This window comes from Triturus cristatus, chromosome 8 (assembly GCF_964204655.1).
Source record: "Triturus cristatus chromosome 8, aTriCri1.1, whole genome shotgun sequence".
NCBI classification, from domain to species: domain Eukaryota; kingdom Metazoa; phylum Chordata; class Amphibia; order Caudata; family Salamandridae; genus Triturus; species Triturus cristatus.
The window spans coordinates 1,408,649,668-1,408,675,203 of record NC_140591.1 but is presented as its reverse complement, the minus strand read 5'-3'; the positions used below and the strand labels follow the sequence as shown (position 1 = coordinate 1,408,675,203).

The following is a 25,536-nucleotide window of genomic DNA, read 5'->3' as shown; positions in this document are numbered from 1 at the left end:
ATAGTTGTTTACTTTATTTGATAAAATGCAGGTTGGAAAATAAAATTGCCGTCTTGGCTCTGAGACCTCAAGAAATGCCCTATATTGGCGAGCTGAGTCACAGTGCACGCGATCGCAGGCGCAGCAGCAGAGAACTTGAAATTTGGATACATTTTTACTGTTAGAGGCCAGAGCTTTTCAGAGTAACTCAGCAATACCGATTAAATATTAACATTGTTGAGGTACAAAAAGCACCAGTTCCATACCTCTAACGTTGTGTGAAGGGCAGATTGTCTTTTTAGATGTTAATGCCAAAGTATGAGTCCCAAGGCCGACGTTTTGTTGCGATCTTACCGCAAATGTAGGAGTGGCCTTCCAAAAAGATGCAAGTGCCAAATATATAGTAATCCAACTTGGAAACTGTTAATGGTGGGATGGGCTTGTGTCCATCTACTCTGTGTAGCCCTCTGTTTGATCTAATTGAGTTTCAAGAAGCTGGAAGTGGGGTACAGTCATCTTCCTACATCACCATGATCTGTTATGGGTGATTAAGATCCTAGATTATCCCCAAACTTTCTTAGTTTTTTCTTTCCCCATAAAGACCCTCTTTTCTTCACTCCATAAATCTTACCAAGGGCCTCTGATCTCTTTACTTTCACGTTATCCTCGAAATAGCCAAACAATGATAGCTTCATGCCGCTTGCTGAACTTCTTAAGATCTTCCTTCAGCTGAAGAACTTTTTAAAGATGAATGGATACTGATCCTGAACACCTTGCCTCAAACCCTCAAGTATACCACAAACCTCCACACTTTCGAACATCAACTGAAGACGTGCATGTTTACAGACAAATTTCAATAATGTGTTCTTTGATTCTGAGTTGTCGTACAGACTTTTCTAAACGCCAGTAGAAAATAATAGATAGGCTTCTGTACAAATGGAAATCAAAAAGCCAGACTGGGACCGGATCAGTTCTAAAAGTGGCATTTCTATATTGGTAAAATGGTAATGTCAAATCCAGGTTTATGATTAAACAGTAAGTACAGCTTAAAAGGAGTTTAAAAAAATCCCCAATGCTAGCCTAAGGAAGGACCAGTGAAAAACGAATTTAGCTGTTTGTCAAAAACTACATGTCCTGCCTTTTAGATACACAGCATCCTGCACTTAGGGCCTAACTTAGAAGGGACGTATGTGTAATAATAGTTTAAGACTTGGTAAGTGGTTCTAAATGCCAAGTCACAGTGGCAGTAAACTACACACAGGCCCTGCAATGGCATGCCTGAGACAGGCTTGAAAGGCTGTGTGCTTGGGTGGCATGACGCTGCAGGCCCGCTATTAGCATTTAGATTACAGGCCCTGGGTAAATGATGTACCACTTTACAAGGGACTTACATTTTAATTTGCTAATTGGGTATACACCAATGTCAACATGTTTAGGGAAGAAGCACATGCACTGTAGCAATGGTCAGCAATCATAAAGTGTTCAGAGTCCTAAGGCCAAGATAAAGACTTCAGCAAAAAAGGAGTGAGGCAAAAGGTTTGGGGTTACCCTTCAAAAAGGGCAATTTCTAACATTGATCATATCTCTTTAGGTATTTCCTTTCACAAGAAGTGACTTATGTACTGTGATACATGTGAAGATGGAGATCAACAGATGATTAATATTGGGTCAAGCACCTCATTACCCAGTGGACCCAGAAGTGTGGATTTTGGTTTTGAGGCCTTCTTTTCCTCTTCAGATGTTCCCTTTTTCCCTACTACAATCACATTTTAATCAGAAGCAAGTTCTGAGGAATATGATGAATAATTTTCTGCCTCCTCTGTCAATTTCAGTGACTCACTATTCCTGGGAACAATTTGCAGGCCTCCATCCTGCCCATACACAGTGCCCCTTGCACTATCCAAATATCTATCAATTGTCATGCATTTTTCTGTCTCTTCCTCTCTTATAACCCTTATCTTTCTAGGTATTCCAAAGAAATTATCGTCTGCCCCCCCTCGTTTGTACCCTACCTACCCATCCACTGCATCCTGCCTACTCATTAATTCTTCGATGCTTTGGCGCACTCACCTCCACAACCCTTTGTCTCAAAGTAGGCCATAGGCTTTCAAATGTTTTACCTACTGAGTCTGTGCTAGACCCCCCCAAAAGTTTTCCTAGTGCCTTGTTTATATAACCTGAAGATTTCCTTCCACCTCTGCTTCTATTTCTGTCTGGCATATTCCTACTTCTCCCCAAATCCATTGATTCTCTAAAAACATTATATTTTCGCCACAGCTAAAAGAGGGCCACTGAGCACGCATTACATCACACTCAGCGTGCCCACCTTTCTAATGACCGTTGCTTTAATGCCCAACCCTTGTTCGTGAACCAGCCTTCCCCCACCTTACGACTGCCGCTTGCTTGGATACTGGTGCCAGTCGCGGCTGCTACCTTGAAGCAGCAGTAGGTTGGGTGGAGGGGAAGGGGCGGGGGGATTGGATAAAAAAAATACTTACTACCTGGTCGGCTGGCCAGCCGCCTCTGCCTCGCCTGTGTCCAATTTCTGGCTTCTTGCGAGAAACAGGAAGCGGGACGCACCAGGGCTCCCACGCTGCCCGCTGCCAATCACAACGCTGCAGTGTAGCGTTGAGATTTGTCTGAGCGCCCTGACAAGGCACTCAGCCAGGGCTGGAGGGGTGGGCATATTCTCCATGCAGACGATAATGCAGCCTGCTTTGAGAACAGGGTAGGGTGCACATGACTGTTTGGGCGGCCAGAGAAGGCCGGCCAAACAGTCATTGCACACTTAGGAGTGTTCTACCACTCCTACCCTGCTCTGCAGCCCGGCCCTCTCACGCAAGCTGCCGCAGCAGGAGGACACAATAAAATGATAATAATATAAAGTTATTAGCATTTTTTTTTCTTTTCTTTTGCTGCTCCTACGACTTTGAGAAGGAGCCGCCACTCAGTCTGGGATTTGTCAACCCTCTATTTCTATTTCCATTAAAAGAAAGCTGTTAGTGCACGTGATGGCATTTTCAAACAATGCTCCCTGTAAGTTGCAAAAGGAAAGAAAGCCGAGGGCCGTGTATTTACCCTAAATGCATCCATTTTGTATGTGTTTGTTAACCCCCTGTATGTATTGTTAGCGGGATAGAATTATCTCTCAAGTCTGAAAAAGTGTCTGGTCTGACAAATTAATTAGAAATACATCTGATACAATGTTTGTTCTGGCCAATTAATTATAAATAACAAGATTAATTGAACATTGTCACAGAACCAAAATCTTGATAAACAGTTTGAAAACATTCCCCCAAAGTATACATCTATTTCTCTGCCCGTCCTGGCCTAAAGAGGCCCATGCAGATAAATGAGAGAAAGGGGTTATCTTCTGAGCAGCAGCAACAGAGGAAGGAAGTAAGCTGCACCTTCTCTATTTTTATAACTTATTAGACTTTTGAGGAAGTTATACACGCTTTCCATGGCTGCTGATGCGAGTGGGGCAATTAAAGGATATAGCGTATTTTAGCCTCCATGACTTGACACAAAAGTGAAGACTTTAGTACTGTAATTAAAGCCCGCCACACAAACTCTACATTTGTTATTGTAAACGTCTAGGTCAACCAACACTGTTGTAAGATACACAATGAGACTTGGAGATAGTAACACCCTGGGCTCAGACATGTAGAAATGTATGTGAGCTGCACACGGATAATTATAATGTCAACATTGAGTGTGGAACTTCAAAGAAACTTAAAATATGGATGCATGGGAAAAACACACACTCTTTCTCATTCTATTTAATCTAATCCCGTTTAAACTAAAGGGAATCTCAGCAATGTTTAGAGGCACAAGCAGAGAAAGTATAAAATCTTGGGCAGAAGTTGCTTCGTAAAAAACGCAAATGGTTTTGTACATTGTACCATTGTTTTAAAGTTCCAGCATAGCTGCCATATTCAGAAACAAAATGCTGGCCATCTCAGAGTGATAAAAACAATGACATACAATGTATAATACAATTCCAAAGTAAGTGATCAGTCAACATTGGTCCAGGCATGATAAGCAAAGGGCCTTACACAGATTATGGATTGCTCCGTGCATCCATCTTCAAATGCTAAAGTTTATAGTCCATCACTCTTGTACAAAGCCGAGATGGCCAGCATATTGCTTCTAAACAGGGTGGCAATCTTGGAATTTTAAATCAATGATACACAATAGACAATACCATTCCAAGATGGGCATCCAGTTTAAAAATAGTATCCACAAAGGATCAGCACACTGCAGATGAGTGTGGGAGAAAACCTGTACCCCAAAATTTAAACATCCCCAAATGGTACCTCTTATATTTCTCCCGCTGCTTGAATTGTGTGTCCAGGCACCTACCCGAACAAAAAGTAGCAAATTAAAACAGTTTAGTTAAGTAATGAGGCCCACTCAGTTTTTGAGTTCTAGATCATAAAAAGTTGAAGAATTTTATTACAAAATCCAAAAAATAAACGTGACATAGTCAATGCGATAAAGGCTCTCCAATGTAAAATTATGCAAAGTATGTAGAAATCAGAAAAAGTTTCTACGTTTCAATGAGCAGCTTAACCCTAAGAAAATTGGGGAGCATACCTAGAAGCATAGGAAGTCTTCTCAAAATCTGTCTCACCCCTAAAATCAAGGGGTTCTTATACACAATTCTTGTATAGTAAATTAGAGAAGCTGCAAAATCAATGTGGAGTGAGCAAAAGTTTAATTACTTTAGCAAATGGGAACACAAGAAAAATAAACGTCATTACCATAACACACTGTGAAAAAAGAATTAACTCGGCTACATTGGCTTCCTGTGAAACAAAGGGTACGCTTTAAGGCCCTATGCACAGCCTTCGAGGCCCTTAATGGAATAGGTCCTGACCATTTGAGGCAAAAGTTCAAGTGGTATGTTCCCGTTAGGACCCTTCGGTCCGCAGGAGCAAAAAATGTCCAAATCCCCACTTCAAATAAAATCAGTTGGGGAGGTAGGAGTTTTATTACATGCACATCCAAGGCTTGGAATGACCTGCCATTCCACCTGAGGAATGCTGCAGATCTCCTCTCCTTTAGAAAGGGACTGAAGACCTGGTTGTTTACTCATTGACCTTCACCCCGTTGATGTACAGGCAGTACATACCGCCAGGACACCCCAGGGTAACCGCTGCGCTCAATAAATCCAATTAACATAACATAACATAAGCACCATCCCATTTCTAAAAAACCTCATTCAACAGCATCTATGCTAAAGTCATCCGAAGATATACTAGCTTGGTGCTTCCCGAATATTTTAGAACCTCAACTGAATTTTTAGAACTCCAAACGTTCATGACCCACCTAGCTTTATTGGACATAAGTTGGCAATTTTATTTTTTTATAATATAACTACACGGTCATTTACAGACCGCACATTTTCCATTGAAATGGCACAAAATTTGCACAGACATACAGTTTTACTATAAAGCTATAGTGCACACAAATGATCATGTGTGGAAACTATACTGTTTTTAGTGAATATTTATTATTTGTGCATCACCAAGCAGTGTCTTCATTCATTTTAATCCTATTAAAATCTTTGTTTCCGTCACACTTCAGAAGTACAAAAATTGTGCTTCATTTTTGCTTTCCCAACTGCTGAATATGTACACTTTATTTACAGGTATTTACATATTGTTGTGTTTTACAATAAAAAGTAATTCTCCAGCCATTCCTTTTTCACACTCCAGCAAGATTATTACATAATTCACTTCACTTTCTCTGACTGCAAAGTGAGAGGCGTTTGTAAACGCCAATCCTAATGTTAACAAACATTGGCAAATGCAATAGGTTTCACCTATGTGATTAGGTATAATTTTATTTTGTAAGATTAAAATCGAAATATGTTCACAGTTGTTAATAGAGGTCTTTTGATGCAAAATTACTCTGTAGATTATTGTTATTTAGCTACTACGGTAGTCTGCCCAGTTCATGCCTTCCCTGGTGCTGCTAATGCAGGAAATGGTGAATCTGAAAAGTTTTCAGATGTTTGTGCATCTTGAAAGAAGCTTGGCAAAAATAAATAAGGTAGAGTGCAGGAGACAAAGGGGTACAGAGCAGAAGAGGGAGGGACATGAATCAAGAGACAGTGGGGTAGGTATCAAGAGAATGGGGTAGAGAGCTGGAAACGGGCACATATGGGGATAAGAGACAGTGTTTGGAGAAGAAAAGGTAGATGTCTCGAGATGGGGTACAGAGAAAGATCCATTGAGTAGATAGAGAGGAATAGGGAGGAAGATGGGCAGGCAGCAAGAGACAGACACCTGTTTCTAACAAGAGCAGTTGGCTACGGAACATGAGATATGTAGGAAGAGAGAGCGTAAGGGGGTGGATCAAGGGACAGGTACGTGGAGCAGGAGACAAGGAGGATGACCCAGAGCATTAGAGAGCGAGTTATTGGGGTAGAGAGATGCACATACAGTGCAATAAGTCCCCACAACACACTGGCTGAGGCTTCCTCACCCAACGCAGCCAGTGGTGAAGGAGAGTAAGGTACCTCAACCTTTGCAAGCACACTATGGAATACTCAAGAATACCCTTGTTGAAGACCTGTGAGTGGGAAAAAACTGAGGGAGAAAAAAAGCAGTTTCATATGCTTCCAGCAATTTAGTCCGGTAAGGAAGATCTGTACGTCCGCAAACTGTGCAAAAAGCCACTGAAGTGATCCCCTGAGACCACAAGAGGTTGTTTTACACATAGAAGTTAAACCCCCGCAGAATTCTGCCACTAAAAGCCCAATCCAAGATGGAGATCTATTGGATTTGTCAATGTTATTTTTGACATAATGCACAGCAGAGCACGCTAAATGCAACATAGCATCAATTAAGAACAAGCATTGGCATAGCCAATAGGTATCGCCTTTGGGACCTTATAAGTGTTTAGCCATGCAACAGTTGCAGAACTAAATACTTATAAATTAGTAACTCAAAAGGCATGGGGAGGAGGGCAATGGGCAAGCAACGCAAGGGAGGTGTGGGGGATTTGGTAGGGAGTAGCAGTACAATGGAGAGCGAACGGGGGTGGGGGACAGAAGCGCGGATGGTGGGAGGAGGAAGGGACTGGAGCCACATGCACTCATATAGAGTGCATGTAAGAAAATAAAGAGCCTGGGGCCAGTGGAAATTCATTAGTTGCAGACAGGAAGCTTTACACACAGTGGAAGCGCAAGCTGGATGCACTGACCTATCAGAAGTAAGGAAACCAGAGTGAACAGGAAGCCAAGAAAGTCCATGTAATTCCAATATACAGTAAACAATACTGACTAGGGTCTGGCTGCCAGAAAAAATATTATATATTCACACATCCCCAGCCGCTATGTTGACTCAAGGAAAACCCTCACCGCACTCTCACCTTACCTTTTAAGTTACTCCTCCCTAGTTTACTTCTAACCTATTTTATACAACTTAAATTTGATATTTTAATGGAGGCCGGCCTAGTGGTCGGGTGGGGTAGTGGAGTGTATTGGATAAATAGCAAAGAGCGAATGTTACGTATGAAAGAGTCGTATAACAAACTAAATCTGTTTGGTACCTGGCAGCTCAATAACTAGTGAAGAATCTTTCACTTATGAAGCAGATAAATGATGAAGGGTATTTGCTATGTGCTTGGTAAGGTAGCAACCTGTGCTATATAACAAGACCATCAGTAAATAGTAAAAACATCAGTTATATATCTATATGAACAGGCAGATAGTAGTTGGCTAGACATCATGGGTTTTAATGTAACAACTTTATACCACAATCCTGCTATTTCAAGGTGCTACAAATAGTCTTTAGTTCATAGTATTTGTAATCGTGGACAGTTCAATTCACTGATTATACTGCGGGCAATACTACTGAAGAAAATCTGCTGAGTGACAAAGAGCAAGACAAATAAAGAGAAAATCTTCTGCTTTTTAGTGAGCTGATGCATAATCAGTAAAGTATATCTGCCAACTCAATTTATACGGAATACCTCTACCGACTATGTGGCATCAGAGTAAACATGTTTGAGTCCCGGCGTAGGCTCAACATCTTGTGAATCTGGGGAAAATCACTTAATCTTGCTTTCCTTCAAAAAAGAAATATTTTGAAGCTGAGGAATGTAATTGGTGCTTATTTAAAGCACTGATACCTTACGGTCGAGTTTGCACTATTAAACCAGGCTTAAAGGGTAAAAAAGCACTGACGCGACCAAACACTGACCCTTAATAACGCTTTTTACTTTAAGCCATGTTGCACAGCAGCCCGTCCTGCAGTGCAACAGGTAAAAAAAAAAAAAAAAAGCAGCGCGTGGGTTTTGGAACACAAGAGAGGAGGACTAGCTGGTGGGTGTTTTAGCCATGTTCAACATACGTAAATGGAAACATAAGAGCAATTTTGTGCCTAGCGTATTCTCTCCAGAACTGCATCAAGGAGAAAACACAGTTACAATCCTGAATTATTGTGAAGCGTAACAAGCACCAAAGGCTAAAGAATGGGGCCTTGACCTCCGACAGCATTTGTGTACTTTACGTTCCTTTTGAATACTCACAAGCAGTGCTTACTTTGGGCCGGTGGTTTCTGGTGCTCAGCACTAGCACTTATTTCACATCACCGGGACTGATTTCTGACCCTGCAGGTGGTGGTCTCAATATTAATTGTTCAACTTCAAAATAAAAAGAATAATATAACTTGCAAGGGTACTGACTGGTATGTCTTCATATGTTGGCATACGCCTGTCTAGGCAGGCTTGAATGTGTATGATCACTTTAGTGATAAAGTCATCACGCCTATCACGAATCCAAGAAGTCCTTAGCAATTAATGACTTACAGTTGAGTTCCCTTAGTCCGCTGCACTCTACCACTGCCTGAGCCTAAGCCTTCTTTTGGATAATTGTAGCTGTGGGTTGGCCCATGGCTGAGTTAAGGCATGGAAGGCTGGGAGAGCGCATTTTGAACTTGGCGGAGAGGGGTCCCAAGGAAGAATAGACAAAGTGTGGAGTTCGCACTTGCAGCCTAGTCTGAGCAGTATCGCCTGCACTGCTACTATCCTCAATGTGCTCGATGAGGCTGTGGCCCACCGCAACTTTTGTGCTCCATGAAGTTACACCTCCTGTATCGGTGTGCTGCCTCCCAGCAGGCTAATTGCTGAGCATGCGTGAGTCCAGAAGGCCGCATCAGCCGTACTCACTGACATTGGCACATTACGGCTAGGGACAATACTTGCTCGCAACTAACTCAGTTAGACCACCCCCATCCATACCTCCAACCCTTTGTGTGTTTTTGGCTTCTTCCCCATGTGACATCTGAGCATGGCCGGCAGTTTCTTCTTGACTGACCAACGTGAGTTGAAGCCTTCACTACACTATAGCATACTGGTAAACTTTCTTTTTGAAATAATCAGTCAAGAGAGTTAATGATCCAAGAAGGGTCATTGTACGTATCCTCACGTAGATCATTGAATGGAGCACTTGTCTTTCAAATACTAGTGATCTGCACATCACACTTTCAAATCCTGGCCAGGCTGATCCAGAATTATGTCCATTGGAAAGTCGGCAAATGAAGTCTTATTGGGTAACGTTAATTTACAGTGTCTAGAACTGTATGTAGTATGAGTGATTTGTATTCTGTTTGTAAAAGTGTGCAAATATTATTTTATGCTTACCAGTATATCTTGTAAAAAATCTACACAAGTTAATTTTGTGTTCTTCTGTGGTAAAGTGAGAGACTGTGCACATCCATCTGCTTGATTCAGTTTAACAATGATGTTCTTCCTGGGACATCAGGGAGCAACTTACAGGGCTTTAGGACACTGCGCTCACAGGGCAAGGATACATAAGGAGACTTAAAAGGGTGGCTTGTTTAGTCCATGGGATCTAGAAAGACTGTCTCTGTGGCTGTATGCATTTTAAGCGTGCTTGTTTTACATGGCCATGCACGGGATTCATTGCCTTTTTTGGTAAATGCAGACTCGCACAGCAGCCAGTTTACAAAGGCTACGAACTCCATGCACTGCCATGTAAAACAAGCATGCTTGAAATGCATGCAGTGCAAGCGCTGTGAAGGAAAAACATTAACCCCTTCGACGCTTATGACGGAACGGTTCCGTCATGCACGTCGGTTGGGCTGTGCTTATGACGGAACCGTTCCGTCATGGCCCCGCCCGCGCTCAGAACCTTCAGCACTGCGCGGAAATCCGCGCAGCGCTGAAGGGGTTAAAGCTGTGTAGCCACGGGGAGATTAGGTAAACAAGCACAGTGCTTGTAAATGCAAAATGTTAAAAAAAAAAGTACCACAAAAGCGGATGCAAGCAGTACTTCGGCCTTTGGGACATTGATAAGAAAGAGCACACAAAGAGCAACAGGAAATACTATGCAACAACCAATTGAAATGGAGGAAAAGTAAGTGGCAAGCACACGTACGAATGAAAGCAGGGGTGGAATGTAAGCCCCTTTTAAGATTTATAACAAATGCAAAAGATTTCACAAGCACAGCGCAAGCACTGTGCAGGCGAAACCTAAGAAGCATGAACAGAATTTGTCAGAAGACATAGCCTGACATTTTTACCTCTGTCTTTGAAGCAAATGTGACCTAATAAATAGAGAATTGATATTGCTTGGAGTTTTGTGGCCCACCAGAAATGGGCTTGCAACCCACAGTTTGAGAAACACTGTTCCAACTAGTATGAAACATTGAACAATAAAACTGTCAGCGGATGAACAGACTAGTGATCACAGCGGGGGCCAGAGGAAGAGAGGTTGACAAATATTTATAAGTCATAGACAACAGGGAAAGGTCCTTCGAAAGCAATGTAATCATAACAGTGTAAATAAACTACTACACTGCAGCTTAACTGTGCTCTGTGGAACCTGTGGCAAGAAGATGTGTGCGACGGAGATAGCCTCCATCTTGTTTAAAATTATGCTTTGCATGAAAATGTGGCATGACTAAAACACATTAATAAACACATTTCTACACATATGAAAATAGTTTCAATTACAATTGTCAATTCAGTGTATCTCTCTCTCTCTATAGGCATGTGTATGTGTATATATATATATATAATATATATGTGTGTGTGTGTGTGTGTGTGTGTGTGTGTGAGTATATATTTATATATGTATATGTATGTGTGTGTAAAATAAAAAAATAATAAAAAATTAAGGGACTGTCCATCAGCTCTGACACTGAAGCAGAATCATTTTCAAGTAGATGTGCCCCTGATCATGCCAAATGCTTTTATTCACATGTCATTAGAACCAGTGTCAGAAAAGGTTTAAATCATTGCTCCATGCAGTATGCTGTCTCAATAAATTAGTCTGGCTTACTGCCTTGATGTAGCTTTTCATAATAAACGCATCTGATTTATGCAATCCAACATAACATTTCCTAAATAAACAATCAGGTCTAAAGCCTTTAACATTTAACAAGATAAAAACATTTACTGTTGACAAAACAATGTTCAACTCCCCTAAGAAGGTTAACAAAAGGTTAGCAAATTACTGAGTTTCTCAAAGTGGTGAGCCAGAAATGGAAACAAAATCCTTGCCTACAGCAAAGGGGCTTTTCAGGCAGAGGCTAAATCTTAATCAGTATTTGATTGATAATATTTTTATTTTGACTCTGGCTCAACATGGAAGATGTTACGTGTTTGAAAATTAAAAAAGAATGGATCCGGTTTTCTGAAACATAATTCAGCGTTAGTTCTTCAGGGTTCCAGGACCTCTTTTCTTTTACACACAGAAGTTTTCTGGGGGAACTCCTCCAGCAGCTAACCACTTGAGAAAACTGAGCTTTTGATATCAAACAGCTAACTAGCTCCTCTGATTCCATTATAAGGTCAGTGTACAAGAGAGTGGAGACTGAGAAAGGACAAGTTTGACAATGTCCCCTTGTTAGGCAGCAGGGGTCTCAAGTACCAAATCTGCTCTCTTTCTGGATGCTAGCTGGTTCTCATGTGCCAGTGGATCATGCGAGGACTTTTGACTGAGGAAATACTGTAATCCCTAGAGGGTTTCCAAGCTGACCAATCTCACCTTTTCTAAACTGATGCTGTTTCTTTTCCCAGTCTTACAAAACCCCTCAAAACGTTCCCTTCCTCTTCAACTCTACCCACCACCGAATAACTCAGCCCAGTCTACTTCAAAGGTATCTTAGCACTGCCTGTTGTTGCTGTCTGGGATGCCCTTCAGACACATAACTACACATCATCTAATTGCATAATTCTCATCAAAGGAGCGAAACATTTGCGGTGCCCTTCATTGGCTAATGTACAGGCTCTTCCTGTTCCAGGCAATTTTGTGTTAGTGTGTGTCCTTTGAAAACTTGGCCAAGCAAATGTCTTATATGAAGAGTGAAAAGTTGGAGGTGGAAATCTTTAAGCACGAAACCTGCCCCGGGAGACAATGTTCTTAACCGCGCAATGCCTAAAATGGTTAATTTAAGCGTGATTGCAGATTTTGTTTTCAGGGCCAATTATTTATGTTTTAATGCTTATGTTGATCACTTTTACCAAAAACAGAATCCAAATCCATATTTATGTATTTAAAAATACAAATATTATGTCATGTACTGCTACTGTTGCAGATTTACTGCTGTCCTCACAGACAAGGGTATTAACGACCAGAATATTTCAGAAGTATGCTGGACTGTTGGCCACAGGACTTAAAGAATCTCTTGTACATTTGGTCACTAGAACTGACTTTATAGCTGGTTTTATAACTTTATTGTATTCATGAGAAAGTATTTGGATTTATTATCTTGTCATCAACACCTGTATCTTTCTGTTTCAATTTAGGAATTTTACACAGCTACCTCATCTAGCAGGAACTGAGCAGAATCTTATCCTTGCTAACCAAATGAAAGCTCAGTGGAAGGAATTTGGACTGCATTCAGTAGAGCTGGTTCATTATGATGTACTGTTATCTTACCCTAATGCAACAATGCCAAACTACATCTCAATTACTGATGAGCATGGATCTGAGGTAAAGATGCTTCAGAATGTCTTGATAAATCAGCAGCTGCTTAATAGTGAATAACGATTAGCATTTTAATAGTAGAATATGAAATGCAACATTTTGAGTGTTTTATGTGTACAGTAAACCTTTTGTCTCATTGCCACGATTTCTCTTGACCGCTATATAAATAGGACATTCTCTCTGGTATGCCAGTCGTGAAGTAATAGCTTACCATTACCCTTTCAGCCCCTCCTCGTTCCGGTCCTCAGAAACATGAGTAAAGATCAACTCTCACTAATGCACCACCTTGCTCTAGTACATAACTTTTCCCTCTTCTCCCCCTTTTTCTCAAATAGGCTCCTTATCTCTTCCGGGGATGGGGAGAGGGCCATGAAGAGCAGCTAGCTCCACCCATCCAAATTCTTCTACATGTTGTCTGAGTCTTGGCAACACACACTTTCCATCCAGGCATTGCCGGAGTTGGAAAAGAGATACAGTTCCCCATAGTTCTCCATAGTTCCCTATAGTTCCAACAATAGGCGTGGGGCCTCTGTTACCTCATTCTTGTTTTTTATCTCTATAGATCGGGATGGAGTTGGAAGAATGTCTGGAGGTGGTCTGTAATCCATCCTAGGAATCATCCAATGGAATCAGCCTAAAGTGACATCCAAGAGAACGAGCTATCATTTGAACTCTTACCAAGGATGGATATGGCTGCACATTGGTGCACTAATACTAGGGCGAGAGGATTGCTTAGCCAGACAGGGAACCCTTATGAATGCTCCCTTCAGTCAGCAGCTTTGGTTCTCTTCAGTAATTTTATAAGAGGCAGCTAAGTTATTGAGAGGGTGCTATATTAAGCACATTCCTTTGCCTGAAGCCATCCTAGCAGGTGATTTATGACCACATTTTGTGATGATCCATCCTGGGCAGCATGAAGTATCTGCAGCGGTCACCAGTTTTGATCAATGTCTTTGAACCTCATTGAGTGGCAGGAGATGCTCAGGGTAAGTGTCTCCTCCCACTCACAGACTTATGCTTCATTGTTTTTTGCAGCAATGTCTGTTTCAGGCATTCTGGTGGTCATATAAAAAAAACAGCTTTGACAGAAGCCTATGAGTTCTCGTCAGCTATCTGTGAAAATTGAAGCCTTCATAACGAAGAGAGCCACTGTGTCACACTTCCAATTACTACATATGTGTAAAATATCTTCAAACATACCATTAATCACAACCAAAATACTCATTATTCCATCAGCACTCAGTAGATTGGACTCCTGCAATAGTGTTTAAATGCCCTAGATTAATTGTGCGGGAACTACAGACACTGATGTCTTAGGTGTTTGGTGTAGTTGTAGAAAGCACACTTTCAAAAGGCACTATTTTGCTACATCTGAAAGCAGTGGACATGCTGAAATAGATGACAATCAGGCCTGAGCATTCTCATACATTACCCAATGCCCAGATCCAAACCCTAATTCGCTCTTACAGAGAATCTGTGCAAATCCGGCGAGAAGGGAAGTCTTCTTACTAGAGTAAGAGCGAGGAGGCTTCATTACCCAAATCCATGTTTAAACAAGATCTGTTGGCTAAGAGTCTGTTGGAGCATTCAGACACATTCTTGCTGGACCTTATTCTGTCAAATTTGTTGGGCAGACCTCTCTTACCTTTGACAATGTATGTTGCAGATCAATGGGGGAACATATAGTCCTCCCTAGATGAGGAATATCCAGGCCTACTGATGGCATTGCAGGATGGTGTCTTTGCAGAATGTACATCTCAGTCATTTGTGAATTATTTCCAGTCTTTTTCACAATTCCCCAGCCACGTAGCAACTGCACAAAACTGCCAGACAACAGGGCTAGGCTGTTGTTCTGGATTACAATTCATAGCTTTCAAAAATAGAACATGGTCTCATCAAACAAAATCTAGTTATCTTCATGGCAGGAGTACAAATGTGTTAAAGAAAGGCTACCTAATAAAACAGTCTGTTCCAGAGTGGGCCGGATACAAGGACCAGCCCTGGCCTGCTCAAAAAAGTCCATGGTTGCTTTGACGTCAAAGACGATGCAAGTAGCAGGGGAGGCGATGTGTCGTTGTTGATCATTTCTATGAAGGTGATGTGTCAGTTCCGAGCTACACCATGTGAAGATGTGTCGAGAGTTGAGATGTGGGAAGTACCAAAAACATGTGGCGCTGTCAAACCGCTGGGTTGTAAGCAATGCGAACAGCACAAAGCAATTTGTTGGCTCCGAGCAAAGTCAGGGACGCTGCGGAAACTGGAGTCCATGCACTGCACAGTCAGCGATGCCATGTCCGTGGCCAATGCAGCAGCAATGATGCATCGAGGAAGTTGCCCCGGTTCCGATTTGTGCAACATTATTGATGCGCGGATCCTTAGCAGTTGCAGGACTTTATACCCACTTTCAAGGACCCTGGAGTGGATTGGCACCACTTGACATCAAAAGACCTTCAGCAAGCAAAGTCCAGGTGATGTTGCACAGGAATGAGACGTCTTTGATATCCCTGAGACTTAGAACAGGGGTCAAGCCAGTATGCTCTTGCAGTTACTCTGGGTTCAAGTGAAATGGGTCCATTCCTTCTTTGGCATGGCAGAGGGCAGCAGGGCAGCAGAGCAGAAAAGCAGTTCTTCCAGAGCAGCAGCCCAGCAGTGTGTCAGTCCTTCTCGCAGCACAGCAGTCCTTCCTCCTGGCAGAGTTCTTCACAGGCCCAGCAGTGTCTGATTTGGTGGGGTCTGAGACAAACAGTAATTATACCCAGTTGTGCCTTTGAAGTGGAGGTCACTTCAATGAGGGGCTTTGAAGTGCACAGAGGTCCTACCTCCCTGTTCTGGCTCCAGACTCACTACAGGGGGTATGTTGGCAGCCCTTTGTGTGGGACCAGGACACAGCCAATTCAGGTGTAAGTGTTGGCTCCTTCCTTCCACCCTGTCAGTGATGGCCCATCAGGATGTGGATAGCCACTCACACACCTAAGCGCCCTTTAAGTGTGGTTGTCACGCACACCAGATGTGTATTGGAGGCAGGTTGCAGGCTCACAGAACTAAGAGCAGAAAAATGCCATCTTTGTAAAAGTGGCATTTGTAAAAGAGTAGGGATAAATTCATCTTTACCAGTTAAGAGAATTTATCATTACCATTCCAATTACAGGAAACTTGATAGGGCTACTCCTTCTCAATCAGAAATTACAGCCTATATGAGTAATAAGGAATCTCCCATGTTAACCGAAGAGAGGAGTCCGCCTCATAGTAGTGAAAAATACATTTGGCAGTTTTCCTCTACCTGGAGATGTAAAACTTAAAAGTACATCTCCTACTTTTTAATTACACAGCAACCTGCCTGGTGGACTACCCAGGGGTGACATATGTAATAAAAGGGAAGTTTAAGGTTTGGCAAGGGGTTTTAAATGCCAAGTTGACATGGCAGTAAAACTATACTGCACACAAGCTCTGTCTGCAGTGGCAGGCCTGAGACATGTTTAAAGTGCTACTTGTGTGAGTGGCACAATCAGTGCTGTAGGCCCACTAGTAGCATTTCATTTACAGGCCCTGGGCTGAGTGGACCCGCCGGGATTTGAACCTGTGACCATGAGGTCGAACACAGGCCCTTACAGTGGATGCATTTGTCCACTAAGCCATCCGACCCAGCTAGGGATTTATAGATAAATTTGATATTCCATTTGTGGATAAGTCAATCAAACCATGTTTTAGGGGAAAAGCATGTGCACTTTAGCACTCGTTGACAGTGGTAAAGTGCTCAGAGTGCTATGGCCAACAAGCAAAAATCTTCAAAATATGAGACAAGCAGGCAAAATGTTTAGGGAAGACTGGCGCAACAGACTTTTGTAATAGCTTTGAATGCAGGAAGCTGAAAAGCCCATTACTGATTTTAATGAAGTGAATCATTTTTAAAATAGAACTAAAATCAGGGGATGGGGGGCAATTTCAAGCAAATCTTTTCTTTGGTTTCTCCTGGTGCTTTCTGAAAAAATGCATTGATGTTCAAGATGCCTTTATGCATTTTCCAGTCAGACTTCATAAGAAATTCTTGTACTTGATAATGTTGTGGAACCTCTGCCACTTTTTGTTCAAATTTTTTTTCCAAAAATTCCCACCACTGAGAGAACTTTAGCCCCAAATCATCTCAATAATAAACCTAATACCATCTTCATTCGTAGATTATAGAGCTGTATGTTAAAGTATATATAGAAAAGATGGTAGTTATGCACTTTGCAGAAAATTAGTAATCGTAGTGTATTTTAAGGTGACAGTTATCATACCAGTTTGTATGCTGATGGACAGCATGGCAACAAATGACTGCATGGAGGGTGCAAAATCAACAAGCATTTGCAATGCAATCGGTCTCGTATTTGGGACCTTGTATGCATTTAGTGATGCAGCATATTATTGCAAATTAGTGCAATGTAGCTCTCCACTATAAATGTATCACTGTGTAAGCGCTCTGACAAATAATGAGATGCAGTCCCCTCTAAAATTCTATACCATGCAGTAGTATAGTGGCTAATATAAAGTACAATTTTACACCCATGGGGAGAGTAAATAGCGTGCAGAGGAGCTGTTGCCTAAGCTAAGCATAGGTTTTCAACTTGAGTGCTTTTAAGCCACACCCTTAATTACATCAGCCATGGCCCTTTGCGAGACCCCCCAGTTTTTCCATCCCACCCTGGGCAATTGTTTTCTTTTGAAGTATTTATTTCAATTCACCATTCGTGCAGAAATATGGACGGTCTACACGTTTCAGCGCTGTGCCTTCAACTGGACCATATATATATATAATATATATTTCGAAACAGTTGATTCCAAGCCAGAAAAGAATCCACACGAGCCCACTCGATCATCAAAAGCAGCTTTATTCTTCACAGGGCAGAAGAGGACGACGCGTTTCGACCACGTCCGTGGTCTTGGTCACATGACCATAGTCTCCATTTGCACCAGTTAAGTAGGGTAAGTGCACTTTTTTTAAAAGCATAGACATAAAAGAAATAAACAGCAAATTTGAATAATTGCAAATTTTGCGGAATTACAATTCCAGAGAAGTACAGAAAATAAATTAACAGTACAATTCTATTCATTGTATGTTTGTGACAGTGACCATGTGGTGAGTATGCAAAGGTGTAGTTTTATATGTGTTTTACACGTCATAGAGGACTAGTGCCTGTTGTTAAACTATGTGACCAAATATGGTGTAGTTTCAACATCATGTGATGGAGACTTGTTCTCACAACAATAAAGCGAAAAATGTGATGGAGGGTCTAGTGCCCTTTGAACATCTTATCCAAATGGTGACTTGGAGTCGGGAGAACTCCGGTGCTCGTAATTCTATCACTGGTGTGAGATACAGGTGAATTCATAGTGATGTTCCTGTATAGAATCAAAGAGACAGTTTGAATTAATGACATAGTTCAACACAACCATGGTTTAAGGACAAAGCTATATTTCACATTCACTGGTCACATGTAATTTCATTAATCCTGTACATTCAATAAATTATGATCAGAAAAAGACAAAAGTGCACATGTTTTTAGGGCGGGGGGGGTTTTTGAAGGGGGAGAGAGATATGGGCAGGGCATGAGTAGCCCACCAAGGTCTAACTATTTCAGTATCAATTGGTGTCTCATTGTAGGTGGGAATAAAGTTCCTCGTCCTGATTCAGGCCATCCGGGAATTTGGTGCCTGCCAGGAGGATGAGACGTGATTCGAGTTTGCGTAAAGAGGCAATACGGTTCCCACCTCTAGTATTGGGTTTGACTGTATCCAATCCAAAAAATTGGGCTTTGGTCCAGTCCGCCCCATGTTCCTTCAAGAAATGTCTTGCCGTGCTGTAAGTTTGGTCGCAATTCGTGATTGCTCGCCAGTGTTCTAGGATACGTTTTTTAATCGGAAAGGTGGTTGATCCGATATACCATAGCTGGCAAGGACATACTATTGCATACACCACGAAGTCAGTGTTACATGTAATGAGTTTAGGTATTTTCCAGAGCGTTTTCGTTCTTTTGAGTGTGACTTCTGATACATTATTGCTGTTTCTACAAGCCTTACAATTCCCACATTTCCGGAAACCCTTCATTTGCTGAAGCCAGCTTGTTTCTTTTGTTTGTAAATGGCTATGTACCAGCATGTCTCTGAGAGATGGACTTCTCATGTATGTAATAGATGGGGTGGCCCCTATTTCATTTCTCAAAATTGGGTCCTGTCTAAGGATGTCCCATCTGTTTTTGAGGATACTCCGCATCTGATTGGATTGACTGCAATATTTCGTTATGAATCTTACTGTTTTTTTGGGAGTGTTCTGAGTAATAACAGTCTGCTTGGTTTTGTTGAGAATTTCGTCCCTTGATTGACTATCCACTCTTTTTTCGGCCTGCAGTATCGCTTTTCTGGGGTACCCTCTTTCCTTGAATCTCATTTTCATTTCCTGCTTCGTTTTTTCATACATTGGGTTGGTACTGCAATTACGCTTAGCTCTTAGAAATTCACTATATGGGATTCCCCACTTGAAACTCGGTGGATGCGCACTGGCAGCATGCACGATTGAATTTCCTGCTGTTATATATCCGCCCTCTTCCCCACTCTGACTCCTCTGAGCATGCAGCCGGCCTTCACCTGCGCTGCCTGAAAGAGGCAGATACATTGTTTCCAACATTAGACGCACCTTTAAAAACTCTGGAAAAATTAGCACAACTTCCATCAGTGCTTTGGTTTGCAGGATGACTTGAACTTTGTCTAAAAACCGAGACGTACTTAAAATGAAAAAAAGCTTCAGGACACTCCTCTGAAATCCGGGACGGTCCCGGGAAATCAGGAACGTCTGGTCACCCTACCACAAACCACGTCCATACCACCACCACCACGTATGTCTTCAAGCGTGTTCGTTCTTACCACTCACACCGAAGCCCTTCAGAATAGCAAATTTAATAAAAACCCTTTGCGTCAGCCGCATCACCCCGCCCCTTGTACATCTCCTCAACAGGATTTCGGGCTTGGGGCCTGTGAAACTGGTGGTCCAGCTGCTGAGAGAACTGGAATGTCCCAGAACAGACGGCACAGTCAGGGAAGAGATGCAGAGAGTTCACAGTTAGAGGAAGTAGAAAAAGGGGTGCAAGCGACGAAAGAAAGGCAAGGGAGGGGAGGAAGAGTGAAGAGGGGCAGCCGAAGTGAAATGGGGTAATGGAGAATTAGAGCTGGAATGGGGAGAGGGGGTGAGTGAGTGTAGGAGCATAGACAGAATGAGAAGGCACGCTGAGAGCATCTATAAGAGAATATTATATATATGTACGTTAGTCAAATCAAAAAGGTCTACGAACACCAGACTTATTAAACAAAGGCAAAATACTCTATAATCTGTAAACAATTTGGCAGTGCGTATATGCAGATATGTGCTCAGGGTAAACATAGGCTACTTGTGTACAAGGTACGTACACAGATTATTCTGCACAGTATGCATGCATTTTGATTATGCTATGGAAATTGTACACATATGGCTGATGCTGTAAAGGAAACGAGTGCACAACTGGTTCTTCAAATGCTGTCAGTTCAGTACCTAAACTAGTTGTGAACGGGTGTCCAAAATTGATTAAAGAGGATCGGAGCTATACCAGATTTTCATGATATCCACTTGAATTTGGAGTGCATGTAAACCATCTATCTTGGAATCCTTCTTATATTCAGTGGTTGTCCTTAAACCTGGCATGGCTCCAGACCTTGTGGAGTAGCACTGTACATTGAGCTACATTCCTTTGCTGGGCTGGCGTACAAGTTACATGCTGAGCTGTGGGGCTAGTTCTACAGAGTGCGTGCCAGTGGCGGCTGGTGACATTTGGAAGTGGTGAGGCTTAAAAGTTGGGGCCCAGTGTTAATCGCAAGTAAGCGACCCCAACTGACATGGTGACATGGCAAATGGTGCGTTTTAAAGCAAATTTGAAAAAGCAGAAGGTTTATAAGGCATTTGTGAGACTTGTTTTTTGCGCTACCCTTTTTTCACAATCCTTTTCATTTTAGTTATGTAATATTGATGGCAACACCCCCACTCTGTAAATTGTTCCAGCACCACTGCAGCTTCCATAGCAGACCAGAACGATAGACTGATGCACTTCCATACTGGGACTCATGGTGCTGTCAGTACCTGCTGAACTTTCCATCAGGAACATGAGGCTCAGAATGGAAGCTGCACATCTGCTAAACCCGTGATCACAAGAGCAGCGAGCGCATCAAAGGCATGGCAGGGTTTCATTCCCCAACGTCTACAGCCTGAAACAATTGTTTATGTCCTGCAACCTGGATACAACTGTGTTTTACCGAAAACTGCCAAATGTAGGCAGTACAATGCAAATCATTTGTCAGGCATAAACCCAGGAATGGGTAAAAGTTCAATTAAATATAAATTCCCAGTAGAAACAATATAATAGCTGCATACACTTCCAGGATAAATGTAGAGTCAAGGACCAGAGTTCACAAGAATAAATTAATTATACAAGTATTAAACCACATGCAAAATAAGGGACATCTTTTGTGTTTAAATATCAAAACATTGCATCCCCAGAAAAGTGCAAATGTATGAGATGAAAGAGCACCATGGTCAGCTCTTTTAACAAATTAATTATGATATCTTTCAGAAACACAATGAAGAGCCCAACATGGTCCATTAGCACATGTTCTTTTCATGCTTACTAGCACCACAAGATAGAACGTTAACCAAGCTGATCCAGTTGCTGCTGACCCTGTGTGAGCTCATCATGCACAGGTCCTAAGTGGCCCTTGACATGCGTAACACCTTCAGACAGCCGTTCCAACACCGCAAACATTGACCTAGAATGCAAAGTGCCACTGACTTAAAAACCAGAAATGCCTGGCGGTGTTGCAACTAACATGCAACTTCTGTAAATATGATCAAAGCTCAGCTGCTCAACAGGGAAATTCCTTCCCCTAAAAATGTATTTTGTATCTGGCTCTCCCAGTGAAAAACACTGCAGAAACTGGTCTGCAGAATGCGAAAGGTTATCAAACCACTATCTCATCAGGCAGGGCCACTATTACTCGATAATGCTCTGCTCTTGTGCTTTATTTGCAGAAGACAAGATATTACTTAACTGTGCCGCCAGCTCTGAACTAATCAACATGGCGAGAAGCTATAGAAATACATTCTTACAGAGCCTGTAAATATCAGGGATAGCTGTGTTTTGATGGAATCCCAGCTCCGTCACTTAGTTCCCTTATCTGCATATATTGGAAGTGCTTAGAAAACTGCATTATAATACACATTTGCCTACTTTTCCATGCGTGGCTCGGGGTCAATGGCCGCTTATCATTTACCGCATGTCGATATTTGAAATTCTTGTAGCATTTCGAAATCTTGGTCCCCCCCCCCCCTCCCTCCCTCCCCATTTGACTAATGTAAATCGCAGGAAGCACAGAAACTGTTGCCTCCTTTAAACACCGCACCCCGTGTCTGTGCCATTCTTTAAATCAAACATGTTACCACTCCAAACATTTCAAGCGTGTATGTCCCTCAATAAGCGAGCATTGCCGGCAGCAGGCACATGCAGCATGAATCATGTATTTTCTTGTGTGCGTCAGCTACCCACCCACTGTCTATCCTCTGCATATCCCTCCAACCCTTCTCTCCCTCATCTTGACACCATTACCAAATTACGGGCAAACCCTTGTCTCTGCGCCCAGATCATCTGGTTTCCTATTTCGCCTCGACGTGGGCCTACAAATAGCAGAATGCTAAGCGTGGGTGGCCGAAAGGCGGACTGGCTCCAATTAGGATACGTGGGTGTTTGGCTAGTGGCTGTACCACACATGTCCAACAGGAGAAAAAGGAAGCTATACTTGTTAGCTCCAAATGTCATCAATATACAGCATTTTATTTTAATAACCAGCATCTTGTGCAATCGGAATCCACTGAGATGTTTAACATACCATTATATGCTACCAGCTGAATCCGGCCAGCGTACACCATTAGTTACTGGTGAGCTGAGGATTCCACCAAAGAAACATCCATCATTTCCTGCGTCAGAGTGATATGTGGGTGAGATTGAGCCAGAGAGCACAATTGTGAAGGGTGGCGGAAATGCAAGGGGCTGGCGCTTCTCGGAGTGAGTGCGGAGCTGCGAGCAGTGCTTGTGTTCAGGAATGCAGATGTATACCCTGCCTGCTGTGAGCAAAATGTGTCACCTCTTAAGCACCACTCCCTGGATAGGGGGGCAGACTCAGGCATTACAAAAAGGGTCATTAGTGGGCGGCCTGAGAATGCCGCTGCCCGCGTCCCACGCAGTGGGACATCAGCAGGGCAGCATTCTAGTGGCCGCCCGTCGGAGCCTTCCCCCCCCTTGCTGCCTCGCGCGCGAGGCCTACACCCACTTGGGAAAAACCCCTATCGCGTGGAGCTGGGGGCGGGGCGGGGGCGCGGCTTACTCCCTACTTAGTGGGCTCTCTCGCCCAGTTCCTCCTCTGTCTCCGGCGCGCCTCACCCTGCCTGGACACGCGTTCTCCCACCCTTTCAAGATTGAGCGTAGCTAATGAGGCTCCTGACGCCGTCTCGCCGGACACGCTGCGGTCGCTGCCCCTCGGTTGTCTCGCGTCCACCAGCGGTTGCATAAAATCTCCTGTTCTTGCTCATTGAGGGCTTCCTATGCAGAGACTGTTCTGACCCTTTAGCAGCCTGGCTCAGGGCGGATGAATAATGGACCTGTGCTTTTGCACCCTGGACCCCCAGAACAACATACACAATCCACCCTGTCTTTTCCCGTTCCATTTTCTTGTTTTTTCCGTGTACCCTTCTCTTTCATATCCTCCTTCTCTCCTGATGCTACTCTTTTAAATGTTCCATCATCCTAACGGCCTACTTCCCTGTATACCGTTCCGTGCCTTTGCACCAGTTACATTACACAAGGTCACAAGCATGATTTGGCAGGAGGAGATTAAGGGATTTGCCCAGGGCCCAAGCAGAACCATAGGAGGCTGAACCCGCAGCCTCAAAGTCAGTGTCTGTGGCCACAACGATATCCCCTGCCACCAACACTCCCACCCTTCTCCCATTGGACCTACTAAAAAAATAAAAATACACAGGCTGGCAGACATCAGACAAGGCCTCTGGCCCAGTTTACCTGACAGAAGTGGTAGGCTCAGCCCCCCATCCTAGTTTGGCTCCGTGCAAAACGATGAGGAGCTATCTATGCTGTGAACGGATATTCAGCACGTGCAGGATGCATGTAACCCGATTCTGTGACATCAGGTCACATGTCCTCAATCACTGACAGGCAGCAAGTAGTAACCCCACCCTTTCCCTACTCGTCACCTTGTGACGACTTGAGAAAGGGTGTTGCTGGCCTCTGCAGGCAGCCCCAGGAAATACAGGTCTGAGGCCCTACACGGCCGGGGCTGCTTGAAAATATGACGCTGCTGCGCGTCATTAGTGAGTGGTCTTTGAGACCTCCCCCCTCCGGACTGCAGGCCAGGGCGCTAGGTCAGCCCTGTCTAGCCTACTCACAGTGAAAACAAGCATTGGCATAGCCAATAGGTCTCGCCTTTGCAACCTTATAAGTGTTTGGTTATCCAGCACATTATCCTGGGTGCAACAACATCAACTGTTGCATGGCTAAACACTTATAAGGTCCCAAAGGCGAGACCTATTGGCTATGCCAATGCTTGTTTCAAATACTGTGTACCTTATTTTGTGGTCGCCTGCTGCAACTGTACGTTTTCTGCATATTTTCTACATATTATTCTTTGCAAACATATGCTCACCACCCTTAGCAGTATTTTTACTTTGTATACATTTCATTTCCATTGCATGGGCTTGCAAGACATAGATTTGAAAAAAAAATTTGCACTCTTACCATCCTTATTTGAAGCATTGCTGACATGTCTGTAAAAACGTGATTTCAATGCATTATATGAATACAGACGGATTAAAAAACACAGCCAGGAAAGTGAAAACCTAAAAGAGTTTTGGCATTAATCTAATCTAAATAATATGTACGCTATAAAAAGAAGCTTAAGCATTCATTTAAACAAAGCACTGTGTATTCTGTATAAAGGGACCACTGCACGGTCAGATCAGACCCCTCCTCTATGTTCTGCTTAAATAAATACTTTCAGTATGCCGGGAGCTTAATGGACTAGGAAAATAATTCCTTGATTGTTAAAGACAAATTATCCTTCCACGAAGTTTTTTTAAATTAAAACAATATTCCTAAAGCTAATTTTAATGCCAGAATCACTGCGTGCCGTCAAGAAATTATTCCAAAATGACAGTCAAGCATGAATTTGGAAGAAGCAGGCCAATTTTCATCCGTTCATCAGACTCCTAAAATGCTAAAGCATTTTAAAAGGAAAGGTTTAGCAAAGAACTGAACTGCTACACCTAATGGATACTGTTTATCATCATTTTCATGTTGTTTACCATATATATGCCTGTGTAACTTAGTATTTAATTACACACTGGTTAGTTCACGTCCACAAGTCTAACAGCAACAGTCCTTGTGAATTGAGAATTAATGAGAGTCCAAGAGGACTATGTAATTGTCTGCCTGGGGTGTTACAAACATGTTTCGGCCCCATTCCGT

At 42.7% G+C, this 25,536-nt stretch overlaps 1 protein-coding gene across 4 annotated transcripts in view; it reads left to right on the top strand.

Annotated features, from left to right (window-relative positions):
- LOC146805832 (N-acetylated-alpha-linked acidic dipeptidase 2-like) overlaps nt 1-25,536 on the top strand; it is a 768,743-nt gene that overhangs the window by 352,965 nt on the left and 390,242 nt on the right. For all 4 annotated transcript variants that reach the window (XM_085623135.1, XM_085623133.1, XM_085623136.1 and 1 more), the window contains one exon: nt 12,769-12,955. In XM_085623135.1, coding sequence (XP_085479261.1) covers nt 12,769-12,955 — 187 coding nt within the window. The remainder of the gene's footprint in view (nt 1-12,768; nt 12,956-25,536) is intronic.